The 18,903-nt window shown below is 49.8% G+C and overlaps 1 protein-coding gene across 1 annotated transcript in view; it reads right to left on the bottom strand.

Moving 5' to 3' along the window:
• Nucleotides 1-18,903, bottom strand: part of MUC16 (mucin 16, cell surface associated) — a 120,416-nt gene that overhangs the window by 17,077 nt on the left and 84,436 nt on the right. Inside the window, exons 81-102 of the mRNA XM_045550493.1 lie at nt 17,943-18,067; nt 17,765-17,832; nt 16,974-17,146; nt 16,828-16,863; nt 16,235-16,270; nt 14,328-14,452; nt 14,150-14,217; nt 13,372-13,544; nt 13,226-13,261; nt 12,635-12,670; nt 11,678-11,802; nt 11,522-11,589; nt 10,919-11,091; nt 10,246-10,275; nt 8,060-8,184; nt 7,904-7,971; nt 6,876-7,048; nt 6,196-6,225; nt 3,109-3,233; nt 2,948-3,015; nt 1,712-1,884; nt 11-46 (exon numbers count right to left, since the gene is read on the bottom strand). Of these exons, the coding sequence (XP_045406449.1) occupies nt 11-46; nt 1,712-1,884; nt 2,948-3,015; nt 3,109-3,233; nt 6,196-6,225; nt 6,876-7,048; nt 7,904-7,971; nt 8,060-8,184; nt 10,246-10,275; nt 10,919-11,091; nt 11,522-11,589; nt 11,678-11,802; nt 12,635-12,670; nt 13,226-13,261; nt 13,372-13,544; nt 14,150-14,217; nt 14,328-14,452; nt 16,235-16,270; nt 16,828-16,863; nt 16,974-17,146; nt 17,765-17,832; nt 17,943-18,067 (2,070 nt within the window). The remainder of the gene's footprint in view (nt 1-10; nt 47-1,711; nt 1,885-2,947; nt 3,016-3,108; nt 3,234-6,195; nt 6,226-6,875; nt 7,049-7,903; nt 7,972-8,059; nt 8,185-10,245; nt 10,276-10,918; nt 11,092-11,521; nt 11,590-11,677; nt 11,803-12,634; nt 12,671-13,225; nt 13,262-13,371; nt 13,545-14,149; nt 14,218-14,327; nt 14,453-16,234; nt 16,271-16,827; nt 16,864-16,973; nt 17,147-17,764; nt 17,833-17,942; nt 18,068-18,903) is intronic.

An 18,903-nucleotide genomic window follows, 5' to 3' on the forward strand; every position in this document is an offset into this window, starting at 1 on the left:
AGACACATACTTGCAGGAGGCTCATCCGGACCACGTTCGTGATAACCTGGAAACAAAGAAGTTGCACATAAGGGGAGGTGACACAACAGTCCCAGATACTCTCTGCCTCTGTCCAAGTGGGGCCCCTGCCCAGACACTTTCTTCTCTGTGTACCTAGTGAGTGTTTATACACCTTATAAGATCTGACTTAAATATTGTCTCTACTAAAAAGAAGTTCCTGATATTTCACTTGAACTGACTCTTCCTGACCTACCTCTCCAGCATGCTCCCAACAAGAGGCTCTTACCTTTATGTCCACACATCTGTCCCTCTACCTATTCATTCATCCACCCCACCATCTCACCTTCCACCCTCCCTCCAATCTATCCCTCCATCCAATGTATATTTATTGTAGGCTTTACTATATGTGAGGCTCCGTTTACATTTGGGGAACATAGTGCCGAACAAAGACAGTCTCTGCCCCACTGGAGTTTCCATTAGGACAAGATGCACATGCAACCTAGCTCCGTTCCTGGAGCCAGGGACAAGGCCTGGCATACACATTTAGTAAATTTGAACAAACACACAATTGAAACACATAAACTGTGCGGTTTACAAGGGGGGAAAACCCTAATCAGGCTCCCGCAGTGGCCACGTCAAAGGGACCAAATGTAAACTCAGAACATCAAGACCCAACCTACACTCATCTGTTTGCAGCTCTATTCACAACAGCCAAGATATGCAACCCACCTGAGTGGCCACTGACAGAGGATTGAATAGAGAAAATGTGCTATACATACACAATGGAATAAGATTCAGCCATAAAAAAGAATGAAGTTATATCTTTTGCAGCAACACGGATGGAACTGGAGTCCACTGTCTTAAATGAACAAGTCAGACGCAGAAAAACAAATATCGCATGTTCTCACTCATAAGCGGGAATGAAATAATGTGTATGGATGGATGTAGAGAGAGTGGAATGATATAAAATGGAGTCTTGGGAGGGTGAGGGGATGATGGGATGGAGCATGAGAAATTACTTAATGGGGACAATGTATGTTATTTGGGTCATGGATACCCTAAAAGCCCTGACTTCACCACTACATATGAATGTAACAAAATCGCACTTGTACCCCATACATTTAAACAAATAACAATAAAAAAAGAACATCAAGACCTAGACTAGCCACAAACCTACTGTGCAAGGCATTGGCAGGTGCCTTCCCTTCTCTGTGCCTTGGTTTCCCCCTTTGCTAAAATTGGAGTAATGAAGGCTCAGGGTATCTCCGTACACTTGGTACCTACACCTAGGTACCTCGTATAAGTGATATGGGGCACCCACTTCATGAAGAAGGCAGGGAGGAGACAGATGTATTTCTTTCCCCAGGTCTCCCCTGGAAAGACTCTTTTGTGAGTTCCACAGGCAGAGTGGAGCATGGCACTGGGCGCTGACGAGCAGCACTCATGCCCTGCATCCACCACTCTCAGGCTACACCCACTTTGGCAAATTGCTTAAGCTGTATAAGCCTCAGTTTCTTCATCTGTAAAATGGGATTAAGCAAAGACCAACCTTGCAGGGTAGCTGTGTGTGTGTTTGTGTGTGTGTGTGTGTGTGTTTGTGTGTGTGTGTGTTGGCGCTGGATTCGAATCCTAAGTCTTCCCCTAGAGAACCAGTAACACCATCCTGAGCTGCAGGCAGTGGGCCTAGGAGGTGAGGCTGAGGGCTGCTCACCGTTAACATAGAGGCTGTCTTTGTCCAGAAAGTAGGGGCCCAGCTGGGTGATGCCATGGGTCTGCTGGCTCAGCTCATGGAACACCCTCTTGGCAAGCAGAACTGGGGCACCAGGTGGCTGCCAGTAGGCGCAGAGGAAGTTCACCTGTGTCTCAGTGCCGGTCTTCAAAGATCTGAGGAGGAAGAGATATACATTGGGGGGGGGGCAGGCCACCTGGCACCTCTCTGCCTGTGGTCACTGCACACCCACAGCCCGTGATACAGCCTTGTTGAAGCATTTGTAGCTTCTGCACTTCACACCTGATTATACACCTTGATAATGGCCATTATTACAAAGCCAAAAAAATGAGATGTTGGTGCAGATGTGGTGAAAAGGAAATGCTTATACACTGTTGGTGGGAATGTAAAATGGTAAAACCTCTATGGAAAACAGTATGGAGACTCCTCAAAGAACAAACAGGGAACCCACTGTTTGATCCAGCAATCCCACCACTGGATATATACCCAAAGGAAAAAAGAAAGTCATTTTATAGAAAAAGACACCTTCACCTGCATGTTTATCACAGCTGCAACGATATAGATATATTCATGACTGCAAAGATACAGAATCAACCTAAATGCCCATCAACAGATGAATGGATAAAGAAAATGTGGTGTATATATAACTATCCACTCATCTGTTGATGGGCATTTAGGTTGATATACATACATACCATGAAGTACTACTCAGCCATAAAAAGGAATGAAATAATGTCTTTTGAAGTAACTTGGATGGAACTGGAGACCATTATCCTAAGTGACATATCTCAGGAATGGAAAAAATAGTATCAGGTGTTCTCACTTATAAGTGAGAGTTAATCAAGGGGTATATACAGTCATAAAGTGGTGTAGAGGACACTGGAGACCAAGAAAGGGGAGGTTGGGAGAGGGGTGAGGGATAAAAATCTACCTGTTGGGTGCAATGTGCACAATTCTGGTGACAGGTACACTGAAAGCCCTGACTTCAGCATGATACAATGTATCCATGTAACAAAAAATACTTGCAGCCCCCTAAATCTATTGGAATAAAAAAAATGTGCACAATGTTTCTTCATCCAAAATTGAACTGTCTCAAAACAAAGATTTGAAAAGACCAAAAAGAAAAAAATGAAAGGAGCCCACCCCAACCCAAGGAAGCACCCGTGGTCAGAATTCCCCAGTTGTTCGGTGGTGGGCGCGGAGGTGGGGGGTTCTCACCTGAGCGAGGTGACCCTGCAGCCTGCATAGAGTGCACCCAGGCTGCTCCTCTGGAGCAAAGGACTGAGCTGAAGAAGGAAAAGGGAACCAGTGTTGGTCGGAGGCAGGCAACAGCCCTAGGATAGGGAGGGTGAGGTGGGAGGGGGACACAGGCCTCTCACCAGGTGCTGCATGAGGGCGTCGGTGATGTTGAACTTGAGGGAGTCAGGGCGCCCCATGTCTGATGAGTAGCGCAGGTTGCTGATGGTGAAGTTCAGAGTGAAGGGCTCCTCGCTGAGCTCCCCAGCTACGGCAGAGGTTGGGGAGAGAGAGACGAAGATCGCTCAGTCATGGGGAGGACAGTGAGTGTGTGTGTGGGGTGGCGCGGGGTGGGGTGGGGGCAGCGTGCACCCTGGGTGAGGCTTCCAAGGGCCCCATGTCTGCCTCCCCCATAAACCTGAGGGCAGGGTGACTTGTTAATGGAGACAACCCCAGTAAGGGTGTGCTTAATGGTTTCTGGGGGGTGGTCCAGATGAGCCATTTCCATCCAGTTGCTGGAAGGAAGGACCCCATAAAAAAATTCCGGTGGTTTTGTTCTTTCCAAAGAGGAGAGATTTCATATTACCATACTGATACAGAGTTGATGACCTCAGACCTTCAAACACTGTCATTCATATTCTCTCTCCTGCCTCTTTTCCCCCCCCGCCCCGTCCCCTCTCCATTCCTCCTTTTATAGCCAGGTACAGGCCAATCTTCCATGCATCTCTCAAAAGAGCCAACAATCCTAGCAACCACGACTGCCCTCTCTGCACCTCCATTTACTCATCCGTGAAATGGACTAATGAAAATGGCCCAAAGCGACAATTCCTGCCTCAAAGGTTTCTATGAGGCTTAAACAAGTTAATCTTTGTACAGTGCCCAAGCACCGCTCAGCAGGGAGTAAACATGATGTGCTTATGTTCATTGTATAAGATAAATAAGCAACTGCTTTCTGACCACCTTACTATGTGTGGAGCTTTAGTATAAATATGAGCTGATTTTTAAGACAAAGAATTTAAGAATTTGCATGTGCAGGCAGCAATTCATGAATCAGGAAGCACCAAACCAAAGCAAGGGTGGTTTGGGAGGCTCTTATCTCCTTCCATCCCTCCTTTCTTCTCTCCTTCCATCCATCCATCTTTCCTTCCATCCATCCATCATCCAGCCATCCATCTTTCCTTCCTCCCTCATTCCTTCCTTTTTTTCTTCCCATTCATACCTTCTTCTAAGCATCTTTCTGTCCACACTTCCCTGCAATCTCCTCCCTTCCATCTACCCCTCTTGCCTTCTTCCCATACACATTCAATTCCCTAATTCTTGAAAACCTACAAGGTTTTTCACCACACACAGGTTTTCTGGGGATGCCAAGGGAGTTTGCCCTTGAACTTGAATATAATAGGTGTACGTCCCCAAATCAGCATGTCTTTTGAGATAAAGTAACAGAGGCATGGATCGTGTGGAGAGTTAGGTCATGAGTTTTGGAGTCATAGGAACTCCTGGCTCTATTATTTATTTGCTGTGTGGCTTTGGCAGCCTCTCTGAGCCTGAGTTTCCTCATCTGTAAAATAGAGTTAAGGCACATGGTTGTAGTGTGAGTTTAAGGAGAAAGTGTATGTGCTATGGAATGAGTTGGGACATCCCCCTGCCTCAATTCATACATTGACACCTTAACTTCTAGTGTCACGAAATATCAGAATATGATGTTTGGAGATAAGGCATTTGGAAAAAAGGCATTTAAGCAGGCAATTAAGTTAAAATGAGGTCATTAAGTTGGACCCTAATACAATATGACTGGTGACCTTATAAAAACAGGATAGTAGGACACAGACACACACAGAGGAAAGACCACATGAAGACACAGGGAGAAAATGTCCATCCACAAACCTAGGAGAGAGTCCTCAGAAGAAACCAACCCGCTGACACCTTGACCTTGGACTTCCAGCCTCAAGAACCATGAGAAAATAAATGTCTGTTGTTTGAGCCACTCCGTCTATGCTATTTTGTTATGGAAACTCTAGAAAACTACCGGAGCAAAAAACTTAGCATAGTGCCTGCAACGTAGTCAGTTTCAATAAATGTTTTCTGAAAGCCCCACCACAACAGGTGCTATGCTGATGTTAAGACACGCTCAGAACAATGAATAGACACATGAAAAAAAGAATAAGAAGAGGGGACTGTTAAAATAAACTAAAATAGAAACCAGGATTGAGAGTTTCCTGAGCTGACAAATGCCAGTTAAGCCGTGGAAGCAACCTTGACCTTGCTTGATTTGCAAACATAAGTGAAACTTAACAAGCTATTTGCAAACATAAGCTAAACTTATCGTGGGCTATTTCTTTTTCTCTTTTTTCGGGGGTGGGGTGCTATTTCTTTTAAACACCTAAATTAAAGAAAAATGAAATTTAAACTCCACCAATCAGAAGCTACCAACTAACTTATGGTTCTATAACTAGGCACTTTCCAACAAGATGGACCAAATAAGACACCTACGTAATTGTAACCAATCCAATGCTTGCTTTGCTTTCTTTGCACATTTACCCTATAAAAGCTCCCCACTGTATTCCTTTGGGGGAGCCCCAAACCACCCCTGCTTTGGTTTGGTGCTTCCTGATTCATGAATTGCTGCTTGCACATGCAAATTCTTTAAAAATTTTCTTGTGCCTCAGTTTACCTTTTAAAAGTACTAAGAGCAGATTTTTTTTTTTTAGAGACAGAGTCTCCCTCTGTCACCCAGGATGGAGTGCAGTGGAGTGATCATAGCTCACTGCAGCCTCGAAAGCCTGTGTTCAAGTGATCCTCTTGCCTCAGCCTCCTGAGCAGCTGGGATGACAGGCGCACACCACCAAGCCCGGCTAATTAAAAACATTTTTTTTTCAAAATGGCATCTTGCTATGTTTCCCAGGCTGGTCTCAAACTCCTGGCCTCAAGTGATCCTCCCACTTCAGCCTCCCAAAATGTTGAGATTACAGGCACAGGACCCCAAGAGCAGATTTTTAAGAGAATCAAAATAACAACCACATGAGAGTCAGAATGGGGTGGGAGAACATATCTGTCTCTGAGCCCTCCTCACCCTGAGCTAGGACTCTCTACCCAGGAAGGCGAGAGGAGAGATGAGTTGGGGACCCTTCCAGATGTTCACCTCAATTTAGGAAAAGAGGAGAAAGAGAACATCTGGTCCCCAATCCAAAAGTGTGAATGGGACCCAGGAAAGCAGGGTCAGGAATACTCACTTGTGTTAAGTGGGACTGCATGGGTGTAACCTGCAGAGAGAAAGGAAGAGGGGCTGAGTGAGAGCTGGGGTGAATGTAAAGGAATGTGGGAAGGGAGGATTTGGGGGCTGCTTTTTGGAAAACTAGAGGGGAAGGGGCAGTGAAGAGATGCTCAGGCAACCAGGCAATGAGACTGAAGGTAGCTGGACCCTGTCATTGTCCTGTGATAGCTTTTAAAAAAAAAAATTGTAGAGACAAGGTCTCTGTCTGTCGCTCAGGCTGGAGTGCAGTGGTGTGATTATAGCTCACCGCAGCCTTGAATTCCTGGGCTCAAATGATCCTCCCACCTCAGCCTCCTGAGTAGCTGGGATTACAGACATGTACCACCATGCCCAGCTAAGTTTTAAAATTTTTGTAGAGATGGGGTCTTGCTATGTTGCCCAGGCTGGGCTAGTCTCAAACTCCTGCCCCATGTGATCCTCCCACCTCAGCTTCCCCAAGCCCTGGGGTTACAGGCATGAGCCACCACACCTAGCCTCCTTGATGGCTTTGATACATCACAATGAAGACCTAACCCAGACCCCAAAAGAGAAAAAGATGGGAAAAAGCCCCCTTGAGAGAGTTTGAACTGTGCTCAGAGCTTTGGGAAAATACAAGACTCTGACTGGGAGAGAGCCGGTGGCTCTAACATGGTTCCTCACCGTTGACATAGAGGCTGTCTCTGTCCAGAGTGTAAGGGCCCAGGTGGGAGATGCCCTCAGTCAGCAGGCTGAACTCCCAGTACAGCCGTTCTCTGTACAGGTCAGGGCTCCCGGGGTAAGAGTAGAAGGTGCAGATCATGTTCACTCCGGTGGCCACTCCGCCCTTTGCAAGCCTAGGGAAAAAAGGACATGGGGACACGGAATACTGAGGAGGGGTCCTGAGTCTTCTGGGTTTGGGAGGCAAGAGTAGGAGGGAGGAGGCTAAAGGATGTTGAAGGGGCTCTGCCAAGTGTCTCTCACCCAAGACAACCTCCTCATACTGGGGATAGAAAACATTTTAATTAGAATTTGCAGACAGGATGTGTGGTTGTCCCACTTCTTCTAAGAGGAGAGCCCTCATTTAAAACAATATCATCTGTGGATTAATAAAATGTGGTATATGTATACCATGGAGTACTACTCAGTCACAAAACACAATGATGATCTAGCACCTCTTGTATTATCCTGGATGGAGCTGGAGCCCATTCTACTAAGTGAAGTATCACAAGAATGGAAAAACAAGAACCACATGTACTCACCATCAAATTGGTATCAATAGATCAACATTTATGTGAACATACAGTACTAACATCCATCAGGTATAGGGGCAACTGGGAGGGGGAAGAGGGAATGGGTATATTTACACCTAATGGGTGTGGTGCACATCATCTGGGGGATGGACATGCTTGAAGCTCTGACTCGAGTGGGGCAAAGGCAATATATGTAACCTAAACATTTCTACTCCCGTAATATGCTGAAATAATAACAAAAACAACTATGATCTGGATCCCGTAAACCAAAGACATTTCCTTGTCTAAAGCCTTGAGTATTTGTACCACATGCACATGAAGAAGGCATGAAGGTATCTCTTCTGGTGGGCACTGGAAGCCCTTGTGCTGTGAGTGGTCCCTGAGCCCTACTGGCCAGTGCACAAGGGTCCACTCAATCTGAGCAATGGTTCTCACCCAGGGTTGGGGGAGTTGTCTCACCTGAGCGAGGCCAGTCTGCTGCTGGCATAGATGGAGTGGACACTGGTCCTCTTGAACAAGAACGAGAGCTGGTGGGAAGACAGAGGGAGGTGGCTGAGGAGGGGCTGAGGGGCCGTGTGGGCAGCTGTGATGTGGGGCTGGTGGTGGTCATCTCACCCAGCTCCGTAGCGATCTCTCAGTGAAGTTGAACTTTGAGGAACCTGGCTGCCCCATGTCCTCTGTGTAGTTCAGGTTGGTGATGGTGAAGTTGACGGTGAAGGGTACCAGGGTAGGGGCAGTGGCTGCAGTGGGGAGGGAGACAGAGATGTCCAGTTTGGGCCATAGCAATAATGACCAAGGCTGCTGCAGCCCTAACCGTGGGGCACCAGCAGGAAACATTCTGAAATTACCAAGAGATCAGGAACCTTTGTTCTTTCATTCAGTGAGCATTTATGGAGCGCCTAATGTGTGCAAGGTTCTGTGCTGAGCTCTGTGGGTGCAAAGATGAAATGGGCATAGTGTCCTGATGCTGGGGAAGGGAGGTGACCTTCAGGGGAAGCCTGGGGAGGGGGGTGGCTGTGCAAGTCCAGGAGAGGCACTGAACCAATGACGGAGGAAAGATTCCCAGAGGAAACATCATTTCAGGTGTGGCCAAGAGCATGAGGAAGAGTTAGGTTAAGAGGAGCTAAGCAAGTGGGAAGGGCACTCCAGGCAGAAGGAACAGCCTGGGCAAAGTCTTGGAAGGAGGACAGAGCATGGTAAGTGCAAGGCATCAGATGGTCTTTCACTATAGGGACACAGGTATGAGAAAGGAGGGATTGTTTGGGTCCAGAAGAGGGAGGAATCACAAGGGTTTGGATGTGACATGTAGACCAGATGGAGTCCTCCAAAGACTGTCAAGAAGACAGGAATGATGTGGGCATAGATACAGTGGGAAGGACAGTAAGCTGCTGTGTGGAGAACACTAGGAGGCCAGAGTAGATGCTACTGCAATCATCCTAGAGAAAAATGCTGGTGGCCTGAAAGAAGGCTGAGTGATGCAGATGCAGAGAAATGAGGGGCTTGAGGTGTATTCCAAAGGGAAAAGAGGTGAGATTTTGTGATGGATGATGTGGGAGGGGAGCTGGAGGAAAGGTCAGTGTCAGTGCTCTGCCTCTGCCTTTGATGAAGAGGGGAAGGACCAGGTTTGGAGGATGAGAACTAGGGACATGAGTGACATACAAGAGGTGCATGGACCAAGGGCCAGGAGCTGCTGTGTGGTTTGGGCTGGACCCAGGATTTGGATGCTGAGTTCCTTGGATAAGGTTGAGTGGGTAATGAGAGAGACAGAGATGGGGTACGAATTATTTTGTGGAAATGATTTGACACTAATAAGAGCCTTTCTGTCTGTGGGCCTGGCTGGAGGATGCTTTGAAGGATGTGGTGGTCAGCGCTACTGAGAAAAAAACTACTAGGAATGAAATCCAAAGTGTGTTATACCTTTAATGGAAGGCTGGCAGTGGTGGAGGCTCTAACAATAAAAATTTGTGCCTCTGTGTGCCCCATTCAGCCTGGAGTCAGGGCATTATCCTCAGGTGTGTGTGTGGGGAGGGAAGATGTTTCTGCCACCCCCAGTGAGGTCTTCTTTTCTTTTCTTTTTTTTTCTTTTTCCTCCCGTTCTTCCTTCCTTCCTCCCTCCCTCCCTCCCTCCCTCCCTCCCTCCCTCCCTCCCTCCCTTCCTTCCTTCCTTCCTTCCTTCCTTCCTTCCTTCCTTCCTTCCTTCCTTCCTTCCTTCCTTCCTTCTTTCCTCCCTCATTCCCACACTTCCTTTCTTCCTTCTTTCTTTTCTTTTTATTTTTAGAGATGGGGTCTCACTGTGCTGTCCAGGCTGGAGTGCCATGGTGTGATCAGAGCTCACTGCAGCCTGGAACTCCTGGGCTCAAGTGAACCTCCCACCTCAGCCTCCCAAGTGGCTGGGACTACAGGCATGTGCCATAACCCCTGGCTAATTTTTTAAATATATTTTGTAGAGATGGGGTCTTGCTATATTTCCCAGTCTGGTCTCGAACTCCTGGCCTCAAGTGATCCTCCCACCTTGGCCTCCCAAAGCGTTGGGATTCCAGGTGCAGGACCCCAAGAGCAGATTTTTAAGAGAATCAAAATAACAACCACATGAGGGTTAGAATGGGGTGGGAGAACATATGTGTGTTTTAGCCTTCCTCACCCTGAGCTGGAACTCTCTACCCAGGAGAGAGAGAGAAGGGATGAGTTGAGGACCCTTCCAGATGCTCCCCTCAACTTAGCAAAAGAGGAGAAGAAGAACATCTGGTTTCCAATCCAAAAGTGCAAATGAGACCCAGGAAAGCAGGGCCAAGAATACTCACTTGGGTTAATTGGGACTGCATGAGTGTAACCTGTGGAGAGAGAGGAAGACAGGCTGAGTGAGAGTTGGGGTGAGTGTAAAGGAATGTGGGAAGGGAGGATTTCAGGGTTGCTTTTTGGAAAACCAGAGGGGAAGAGGCAGTGGAGAGATGCTCGGGGAAGGGGCAACCAGGCAATGAGACTGAAGGTGGCCGGACCTCGTCATTGTCCCCATGATGGCTTTTCTTTTTTAAGGGACAGGGTCTAGCTCTGTCCCCCAGGCTGGAGTGGAGAGGTATGATCATATTTCACTGCACCCTCAAACTCATGGGCCCAAGCAATCCTCTTGTCTCAGTTTCCTGAGTAGCTTGGACTACAGGTGTGTGTCACCACGCCTGGCTAATTTTTTAAATGTTTTGTAGAGAAAGGGTCTTGCTATGTTGTCCAGGCTGGTCTCAAACTCCTGGTTCAAGCGATCCTCCTGCCTTGGCCTCCCAAAGCACTGGGATTATAGGTGTGAGCCACTGCGCCCGGTCTCCTTGATGGTTTTGATACATCACAATGAAGACCGAACCCAGCCCAAAGGTAAAAACATGGGACAAAGCTCCTTTGAGAGAGTTGGGAACTTGCTCACAGGTTTGGGAAAACACAAGACTCCACCTAGGAGAGACCCGTGACTCTAACATGGTTCCTCACCATTCACATAAAGGCTGTCCTTGTCTAGGGTGAAGGGGCCCAAGTGGGAGATGCCCTGAGTCAGCTGGCTAAACTCCCAGTACAGCCGCACTCGGTCCAGTTCAGGGCCTCCTGGGTAAGGGTGGAAGGTGCAGATGACGTCGACTCTGGTGGCCGATCCATGCTTTGCAAGCCTGGGGAAGGAAGGACATGGGGACATGGAATACTGACAACCTCTGGGTGTGGGAAGCAAGAGAGAGGGAGGGAGGAGGCTAAAGGATGTTGAAGGGGCTCTGCTAAGTGTCTTTCATCCCAGACACACTGGGGACGGAAAACATTCTAATTAGAATTTGCAAACAGGATGTATGGGTGTCTCACTTTTTCTAAGAGGAGAGCCCTCACTTAAAACAGTATCATTTGGATCCCGTAAACCAAAGACATTTCCTTGTCTAAAGCCTTGAGTATTTGTACCACATGCACATGAAGAAGGCATGAAGGTATCTCTTCTGGTGGGCACTGGAAGCCCTTGTGCTGTGAGTGGTCCCTGAGCCCTGCTGGCCAGTGCACAAGGGTCCACTCAATCTGAGCAATGGTTCTCACCCAGGGTTGGGGGAGTTGTCTCACCTGAGCGAGGCCAGTCTGCTGCCGGCGTAGATGGAGTGGACACTGGTCCTCTTGAACAAGAACGAGAGCTGGTGGGAAGACAGAGGGAGCTGGCTGAGGAGGGGCTGAGGGGCCATGTGGGCAGCTGTGATGTGGGGCTGGTGGTGGTCATCTCACCCAGCTCTGTAGGACACTCTCGATGAAGATGAACTTTGGGGAACCTGGCTGCCCCATGTCCTTCGTGTACTCCATGCTGGTGATGGTGAAGTTGAGGGTGAAGGTCACCAGGGTAGGGGCAGTGGCTGCAGTGGGGGAGGAAAACAGAGATGTCGAGCTTGGGCCATAGCAGTAATGACCAAGGCTGTTCTGGCCCTAACAGTAGGGCAATAGCAGGAAACATTCTGGAATTCCCAAGACATCAGGAAAATTTGCTCATTTATTCAGTGAGCATTTATGGAGTGCCTAAGGTGTGCAACGTTCTGTGATGAGTCCCATGCATCTGAAGATGAAGAGGGTATAGTCTCCTCATGCTGGGCAAGGGAGGCCACCTTCAGGGGAAGCCTGGGGCGAGGGGTGGCTGTGCAAGTGCAGGAGAGCAATTGGACCCAAGAGGGAGGGAAGCTTCCCAGAGGAAACATTATTTCTGGTGTGGCCAAAAGCATGAGTAAGAGTTAGGTTAAAAGGAGCTAACCAAGTGTTGGGGGCCATTCAAGGCAGAGGGAACAGGATGGGCAAAGTCTTGGGAGGAGGACAAACCATTGCATGCTCAAGGAATTAGATGGTCTTTCATTATGGGGACAGATATGGCAAAATGGAGCCCAAACATCTCAGCTCAAGAGATCCTCCTGTGTCACGCTCTAAAGCAGCTGGGACTATATACTTGTACCACCACATCTGGCGAACTTAAATTTTTTTTTCTAGACTTGGGGTCTTGCTATGTTGCCCAGATTGGTCTCAAAATTCTGTCCTTAAGTGATCATCACACCACCAGGTGACATTGCTATACATGTCCACTGGCCCCATCCTATCCAAAGGGTGGGTAACAGGAGTCATGGATAGCCATCTGAGAGGCCCCTATTTCTAAGGGGAAGGGAGGTAGAAGGCCGGAGACACACAGAGATCTGGAATACTCACTAGTGGTGGACGTGCTTGGGGCTGGATGGGTGTGACCTGCAGAGACAAGGAGGGGAGGTGGAAGGGAGAGATCTTCCGTGAAAAGCCAACCGGGAATACTGGGGAGTTGGCAGCTAGAAAGATCGTCCATTGCTGGCTGGACCATCACACCTGACAGTGACTGAAAGGAAGACAGCACCCTCCCTGCAAGGACCAGAGTCCACCCCCTGACCCCAGGCTTTGCTCAAAGTTCTCTGATGGGAGGCCCAGATGGGAGTGGGGACCAGGTGCAGGAACCGGTTGCAGCAGAGCCCACCCAGTGAGGAAGAGAAGACCCACAGCCCAACATGGCCCTGCACCATAGATATTGACATTGTCACTGCTAAGAAGGCAAAAACAAACCAAGTGCTTGGGACTTCCTGATCTTGGAGATGCTAGCGAGGAGCTGCCTACATGTGAGCGTTATGGAGGGTACAGGTCCCAGTTCACTCAGGGCTGGAAGTGGGGAGGGGGTGTGCAGTGGAGTCAGCGGGCTCCTGGCCTCTTCCATTGGTAAGGGATGCGACTCAGGTGGAAACAGGTTACAGACTTCTGAAGGCTAAGGATACTCACTGCTGGAGGTCGGGGGCGTCCTATTGGCGTTGTAACCTGTGCAGGTGGGAGAGAAAGGTTGAGTAGAGGATGGGAAGAGGGAGAGAGAACAAAACACAGGATGTTGGATCTGCTGAGCTGCAGAAAAAGGGGTGGCAGGCTCTCACCATCGACATAGAGACTGTCCGGGTCCAGGGCGTATGGGCCCAGCCGGGTGACGCCCTGTGTCTGCTGGCTCAGCTCCCAGTACAGCCGCACTCTGTCCAGCCCATGGTGTGCAGGGTCGGGGAGGAGGGCGCAGATGGCGTCCACTCCAGTGGCTGATCCGTTCTTCTCAGGTCTGCGGAGGGTAGGTGAGGGGAATGACAATAAATGGATTGCCCGGGGAGGGGTCCTGAGACTCGCGGGGCCAGGACCGAAAGGGTGAAGTCTGGTGGAGAGGAGAGAAGCAGGCCTGAGATTCACTGAGTGCACACACTTGCAGCCTGGTTGGGATTGTGAGCTGAGACGTAGGTCCAAAAACACTTATTACATTGGTAGAACCAACCCTGCATGCTCAGGGCATGGGCACAGGAGAAGTCAGACTTTAGAGCTGTGAAGAGCTGCCACTGGCAGTAAAGCAAGAGGTGAGAGCAAATTTGCCTTGTGAGAACATCTGGGCACAGAATTTAAAGCCTGAAGGAAATGCTTTTCTGGTTCTAAGGAATGGAGGGAAATCAAAAAGGATGATTGGGGTAGAGTCATATGCTGCTGCCGGACTTTGGAAATGTGAGCACAGTGCATAGGGGAGGTGGTGGAATTGGGAGACACCTTGACCCCGGAGCCAGTGCCTCCTGAATCCCACCTCTGCTGAGGGCATGCACAGGGAGGGCACGAAGGAAGCTGACCACACTCTTCAGTTCTGGGAGGATGGAGGCAGCCCTGGCTGGGTATTCCCAATCTCACCTGAGCAAGGTCAGTGTGCAGCCAGAGTACCGCGGGCCAACACTGGTGTTCCTCAACAGGGGATCAAGCTGCAGAGGAGGTAGGAGAGGAAATGATGTGAGAGCGAGGGGCAAGGTGGTCCTTGGTGGGTGGGGCTACACGAGTGGGTTGGGCTTGGTCAAGTGGGCGGAGCTCTCACCAGAGCCTGCAGGACCTTCTCTGTGGTGTTGAAATTCAAACAACCTGGTGGCTGCCTGTGCTCCCTGCAGTGCAGGTTGGTGATGGTGAAGTTGAGAGTGAAGGTCCCCAGGGTAGCGATGGTGGCTGCAGTGGGGGAGGGAGACAGAGATGTCCAGTTGGGCCACAGCAATAAAGCCCACGGCTGTTGTGGCCCTAACCGTGGGGCACCAGCAGGAAACATTCTGGAAATCTAAAACTTCAAAAACCTCTGTTAATCCATTCACTGAGTATTTATGGAGCACCTAATGTGTGCAAGGTTCTGTGCTGAACTCTTTGAGCCCAAGGATCAATAGAGGATAGTGTCCTGATGGTGTGGAAGGGAGGTGACCTTCAGGGAAGCCTGGGAAGGTGGTGGGCTGTGCAAGTCCAGGAGAGGCACTGAACCAATGTTGCAGGACACATCCATTCAGGAGTGTCCAAAAGCAGCAGGAAGCATTAGGTTACGAAGAGGTAAGCAAGTGGAGAAGATACTCCAGGCAGAAGGAACAGCCCTGGCAAAACCTTCGAAGGAGTACAGAGAATGGTAAGCTCAAGGCATTGGATGCTCTTTCATTACAGCAACATTGGTGTGAGAATGGAGGGAAGCTTTGAACCTAGAAGAGGGAGGCATCACAGGGGTTTGGATGTGACTTGTAGACCAGATGGAGTCCTCCAAAGATTGTCAAGAAGACAGGAATGATATGGATGAGATACACTGGGAAGGACAGGAAGCTGTTGTGTGGAGAACATAAGGAGGGCAGAGGAGAGGCTACTGCAATCGTCCTAGAAAATCTGCTGGTGTCCTCAGTGAAGTTGATTGATGGAAATGCAGAGAAATGAAGGCCTTGAGGGATATCCCGAAGGGATACAGGAGTGATTTTGTGATGGATGATGTGGGAGGTGAGCTAGAAGAATGGTGAATGTCAGTGCTCTGCCTCTGCCTTGATGAGGAGGAGGAAGGTGGGGTTTTGGAGCATGAGAACGAGGGACATGAGTGATGTCCAGGAGGTGTGTGGACCAAGGGCCAGCAGCTGCTGTGTGGTCTGGGCTGGACCCAGGATTTGGATCCTGAGCCACAAGATGGTGCCTGGAATCCTTGCCAATGGTTGAGTTTTTGGAGATGGGGAGTGAGCAATGAGAGAAGAAGTGATCAGGTATGAATTACTTTGTACATAGGATTTGGGTACCAATGACAGCCTTTTTGCCTGTGGGCTTGGCGGGGGTGCTGTAGTCTGAGGGGATGGTTTGGAGGAAGCAGTGGCCATGGATGCTGAAAAACGAAGGAAAACCCCACAGGGAGTGAAATCCAAAGTGTGTTATACCTTAAGCGAAGCGTGGCAGTGGTGGAGGCTCTAAGTATAAACATTTGTGCATACGTATCCCCCATTTATCCCAAGGTGAGGCCATTGTCCTAGAGTGTTGTGTGCGTTGAAGGGATAGGTGATTCCTGCCACCAACAACTGGGTACATTACATTTTGTCCTTTTTTTTTTTTCCTTTCTTTTTGAGACAGGGTCACAACGTATTCCCAGGGCTGGAATGAAGCTATGGGATCATTGCTCAGTGCACTCTCACAGGCCTGGGCTGAAATGATCCCCTGCGTCAGCTTCCCAAGTAGCTGGCACTACAGGTGAGCACCACCACACCTGGTTAATATTTAAAATTTTTTATTGTGGAGATGGGGTCTTGCCCTGTTGCCCAGATTGGTCTGAAACTCTGGCCCTCAAGGGATCAACCCACCACCAGGTCCCATTTCTATACATCTCCACTGGCCCCTTCCCATCCAAAGGGTGGGTAACAGGAGTCAGGGATGGCCACTGACGGGCTCCTGTGGCTCAGGGGAAGGGAGGTAGGAGGTCACAGACACACAGAGATCTGGAATACTCACCAGCGGTGGATGCGTTTGAGGCTGGATGGGTGTGACCTGCAGAGACAAAGAGGGGAGCGGGAAGGGAGAGATCTTCCATGAAAAGCCAACCGGGAATACTGAGGAGTTGGCAGCTGGAAAGATGGTCCATTGTCCGCTGGACCATCACACCTGAGAGTGACTGAAAGGAAGACAGCGCCCTGCCTGGCAAGGATCAGAGTCCACCCCCTGACCCCAGGCTTTGCTCAAAGTTCTCTGATGGGAGGCCCAGATGGGAGTGGGGACCAGGTGCAGGAACCGGTTGCAGCAGAGCCCACCCAGTGAGGAAGAGAAGACCCACAGCCCAACATGGCCCTGCACCATAGATATTGACATTGTCACTGCTAAGAAGGCAAAAAACAAACCAAGTGTTTGGGACTTCCTGATCTTGGAGATGCTAGCGAGGAGCTGCCTACATGTGAGTGTTATGGAGGGTACAGGTCCCAGTTCACTCAGGGCTGGAAGTGGGGTGGGGGTGTGCGGCGGAGGCAGCGGGAGCCTGGCCTCTTCCATTGGTAAGGGATGCAACTCAGGTGGAAACAGGTTACAGACTTCTGAAGGCTAAGGATACTCACTGCTGGAGGTCGGGGGCGTCCTCTTGGCGTTGTAACCTGCGCAGGTGGGAGAGAAGTGTTGAGTAGAGGATGGGAAGAGGGAGAGAGAACAAAACACAGGATGTTGGATCTGCTGAGCTGCAGAAAAAGGGGTGGCAGGCTCTCACCGTCGACATAGAGACTGTCCGGGTCCAGGGCGTATGGGCCCAGCCGGGTGACGCCCTGTGTCTGCTGGCTCAGCTCCCAGTACAGCCGCACTCTGTCCAGCCCATGGTGTGCAGGGTCGGGGAGGAGGGCGCAGATGGCGTCCACTCCAGTGGCTGATCCGTTCTTCTCAGGTCTGCGGAGGGTAGGTGAGGGGAATGACAATAAATGGATTGCCCGGGGAGGGGTCCTGAGACTCGCGGGGCCAGGACCGAAAGGGGGAAGAGGAAAGGTGAAGTCTGGTGGAGAGGAGAGAAGCAGGCCTGAGATTCACTGAGTGCACACACTTGCAGCCTGGTTGGGATTGTGAGCTGAGACGTAGGTCCAAAAACTCTTATTACTGTGTTAGCACCAACCCTGCATGCTCAGGGCATGGGCACAGGGGAACTCAGACTTTAGAGCTGTGAAGAGCTGCCACTGGCATGAAAGCAAGAGGTGACAGCACATTTGCCCTGTGAGAACATCTGGGCACAGAATTTAAAGCCTGAAGGAAATGCTCTTCTGGTTCTAAGGAATGGAGGGAAATCAAAAAGGATGATTGGGGTAGAGTCATATGCTGCTGCCGGACTTTGCAAATGTGAACACAGTGCATAGGGGAGGTGGTGGAATTGGGAGACACCTTGACCCCGGAGCCAGTGCCTCCTGAATCCCACCTCTGCTGAGGGCATGCACAGGGAGGGCACGAAGGAAGCTGACCACACTCTTCAGTCCTGGGCGGATGGAGGCAGCCCTGGCTGGGTATTCCCAATCTCACCTGAGCAAGGTCAGTGTGCAGCCAGAGTACCGCGGGCCAACACTGGTGTTCCTCAACAGGGGATCAAGCTGCAGAGGAGGTAGGAGAGGAAATGATGTGAGAGCAAGGGGCAAGGTGGTCCTTGGTGGGTGGGGCTACATGAGTGGGTTGGGCTTGGTCAAGTGGGCGGAGCTCTCACCAGAGCCTGCAGGACCTTCTCTGTGGTGTTGAAATTCAAACAACCTGGTGGCTGCCTGTGCTCTCTGCAGTGCAGGTTGGTGATGGTGAAGTTGAGAGTGAAGGTCCCCAGGGTAGCGGTGGTGGCTGCAGTGGGGGAGGGAGACAGAGATGTCCAGTTGGGCCACAGCAATAAAGCCCACGGCTGTTGTGGCCCTAACCGTGGGGCACCAGCAGGAAACATTCTGGAAATCTAAAACTTCAAAAACCTCTGTTAATCCATTCACTGAGTATTTATGGAGCACCTAATGTGTGCAAGGTTCTGTGCTGAACTCTTTGAGCCCAAACACCAATAGAGAAAAGTGTCCTGATGCTGTGGAAGGGAGGTGACCTTCAGGGAAGCCTGGGCTGCCGGTTGGCTGTGCAAGTCCAGGAGAGACATTGAACCAATGTTGGAGGAAATATCATTTCAGGTGTGGCCAAGAGCAGCAGGAAGAGTTAAGTTATGAAGAGCTAAGCAAGTGGGGAAGGCACTCCAGGCGGAAGGAACAACCTTCGAAGGAGGAGAGAGCATGGTAAGCTCAAGGCATCGGATGCTCTTTCCTTACAGGGACAGGGCTGTGAGAATGGAGGTATGGTTTGAACCCAAAAAGGGAGGCAGCACAGGGATTTGGATGTGACTTGTAGACCAGATGGAGTCCTCCAAAGATTGTCAAGAAGACAGGAAAGATATGGACGAGATATAGTGTTAAAGAAAGGAAGCTGTTGTGTGGAGAATACAAGGAGGGCAGAGGAGAGGCTACTGCAATCGTCCCAGCAAAACTGCTGGTGTCCTGAGCGAAGCTGATTGATACAAATACAGACTACTGCGGGGCTTGAGGGATATCCCAAAGGGATACAGGAGTGATTTTGTGATGGATGATGTGGGAGGTGAGCTAGAAGAATGGTGAATGTCAGTGCCCTGCCCCTGCCTTGATGAGGAG

Source organism: Lemur catta, chromosome 1 (assembly GCF_020740605.2).
Source record: "Lemur catta isolate mLemCat1 chromosome 1, mLemCat1.pri, whole genome shotgun sequence".
NCBI lineage: Eukaryota > Metazoa > Chordata > Mammalia > Primates > Lemuridae > Lemur > Lemur catta.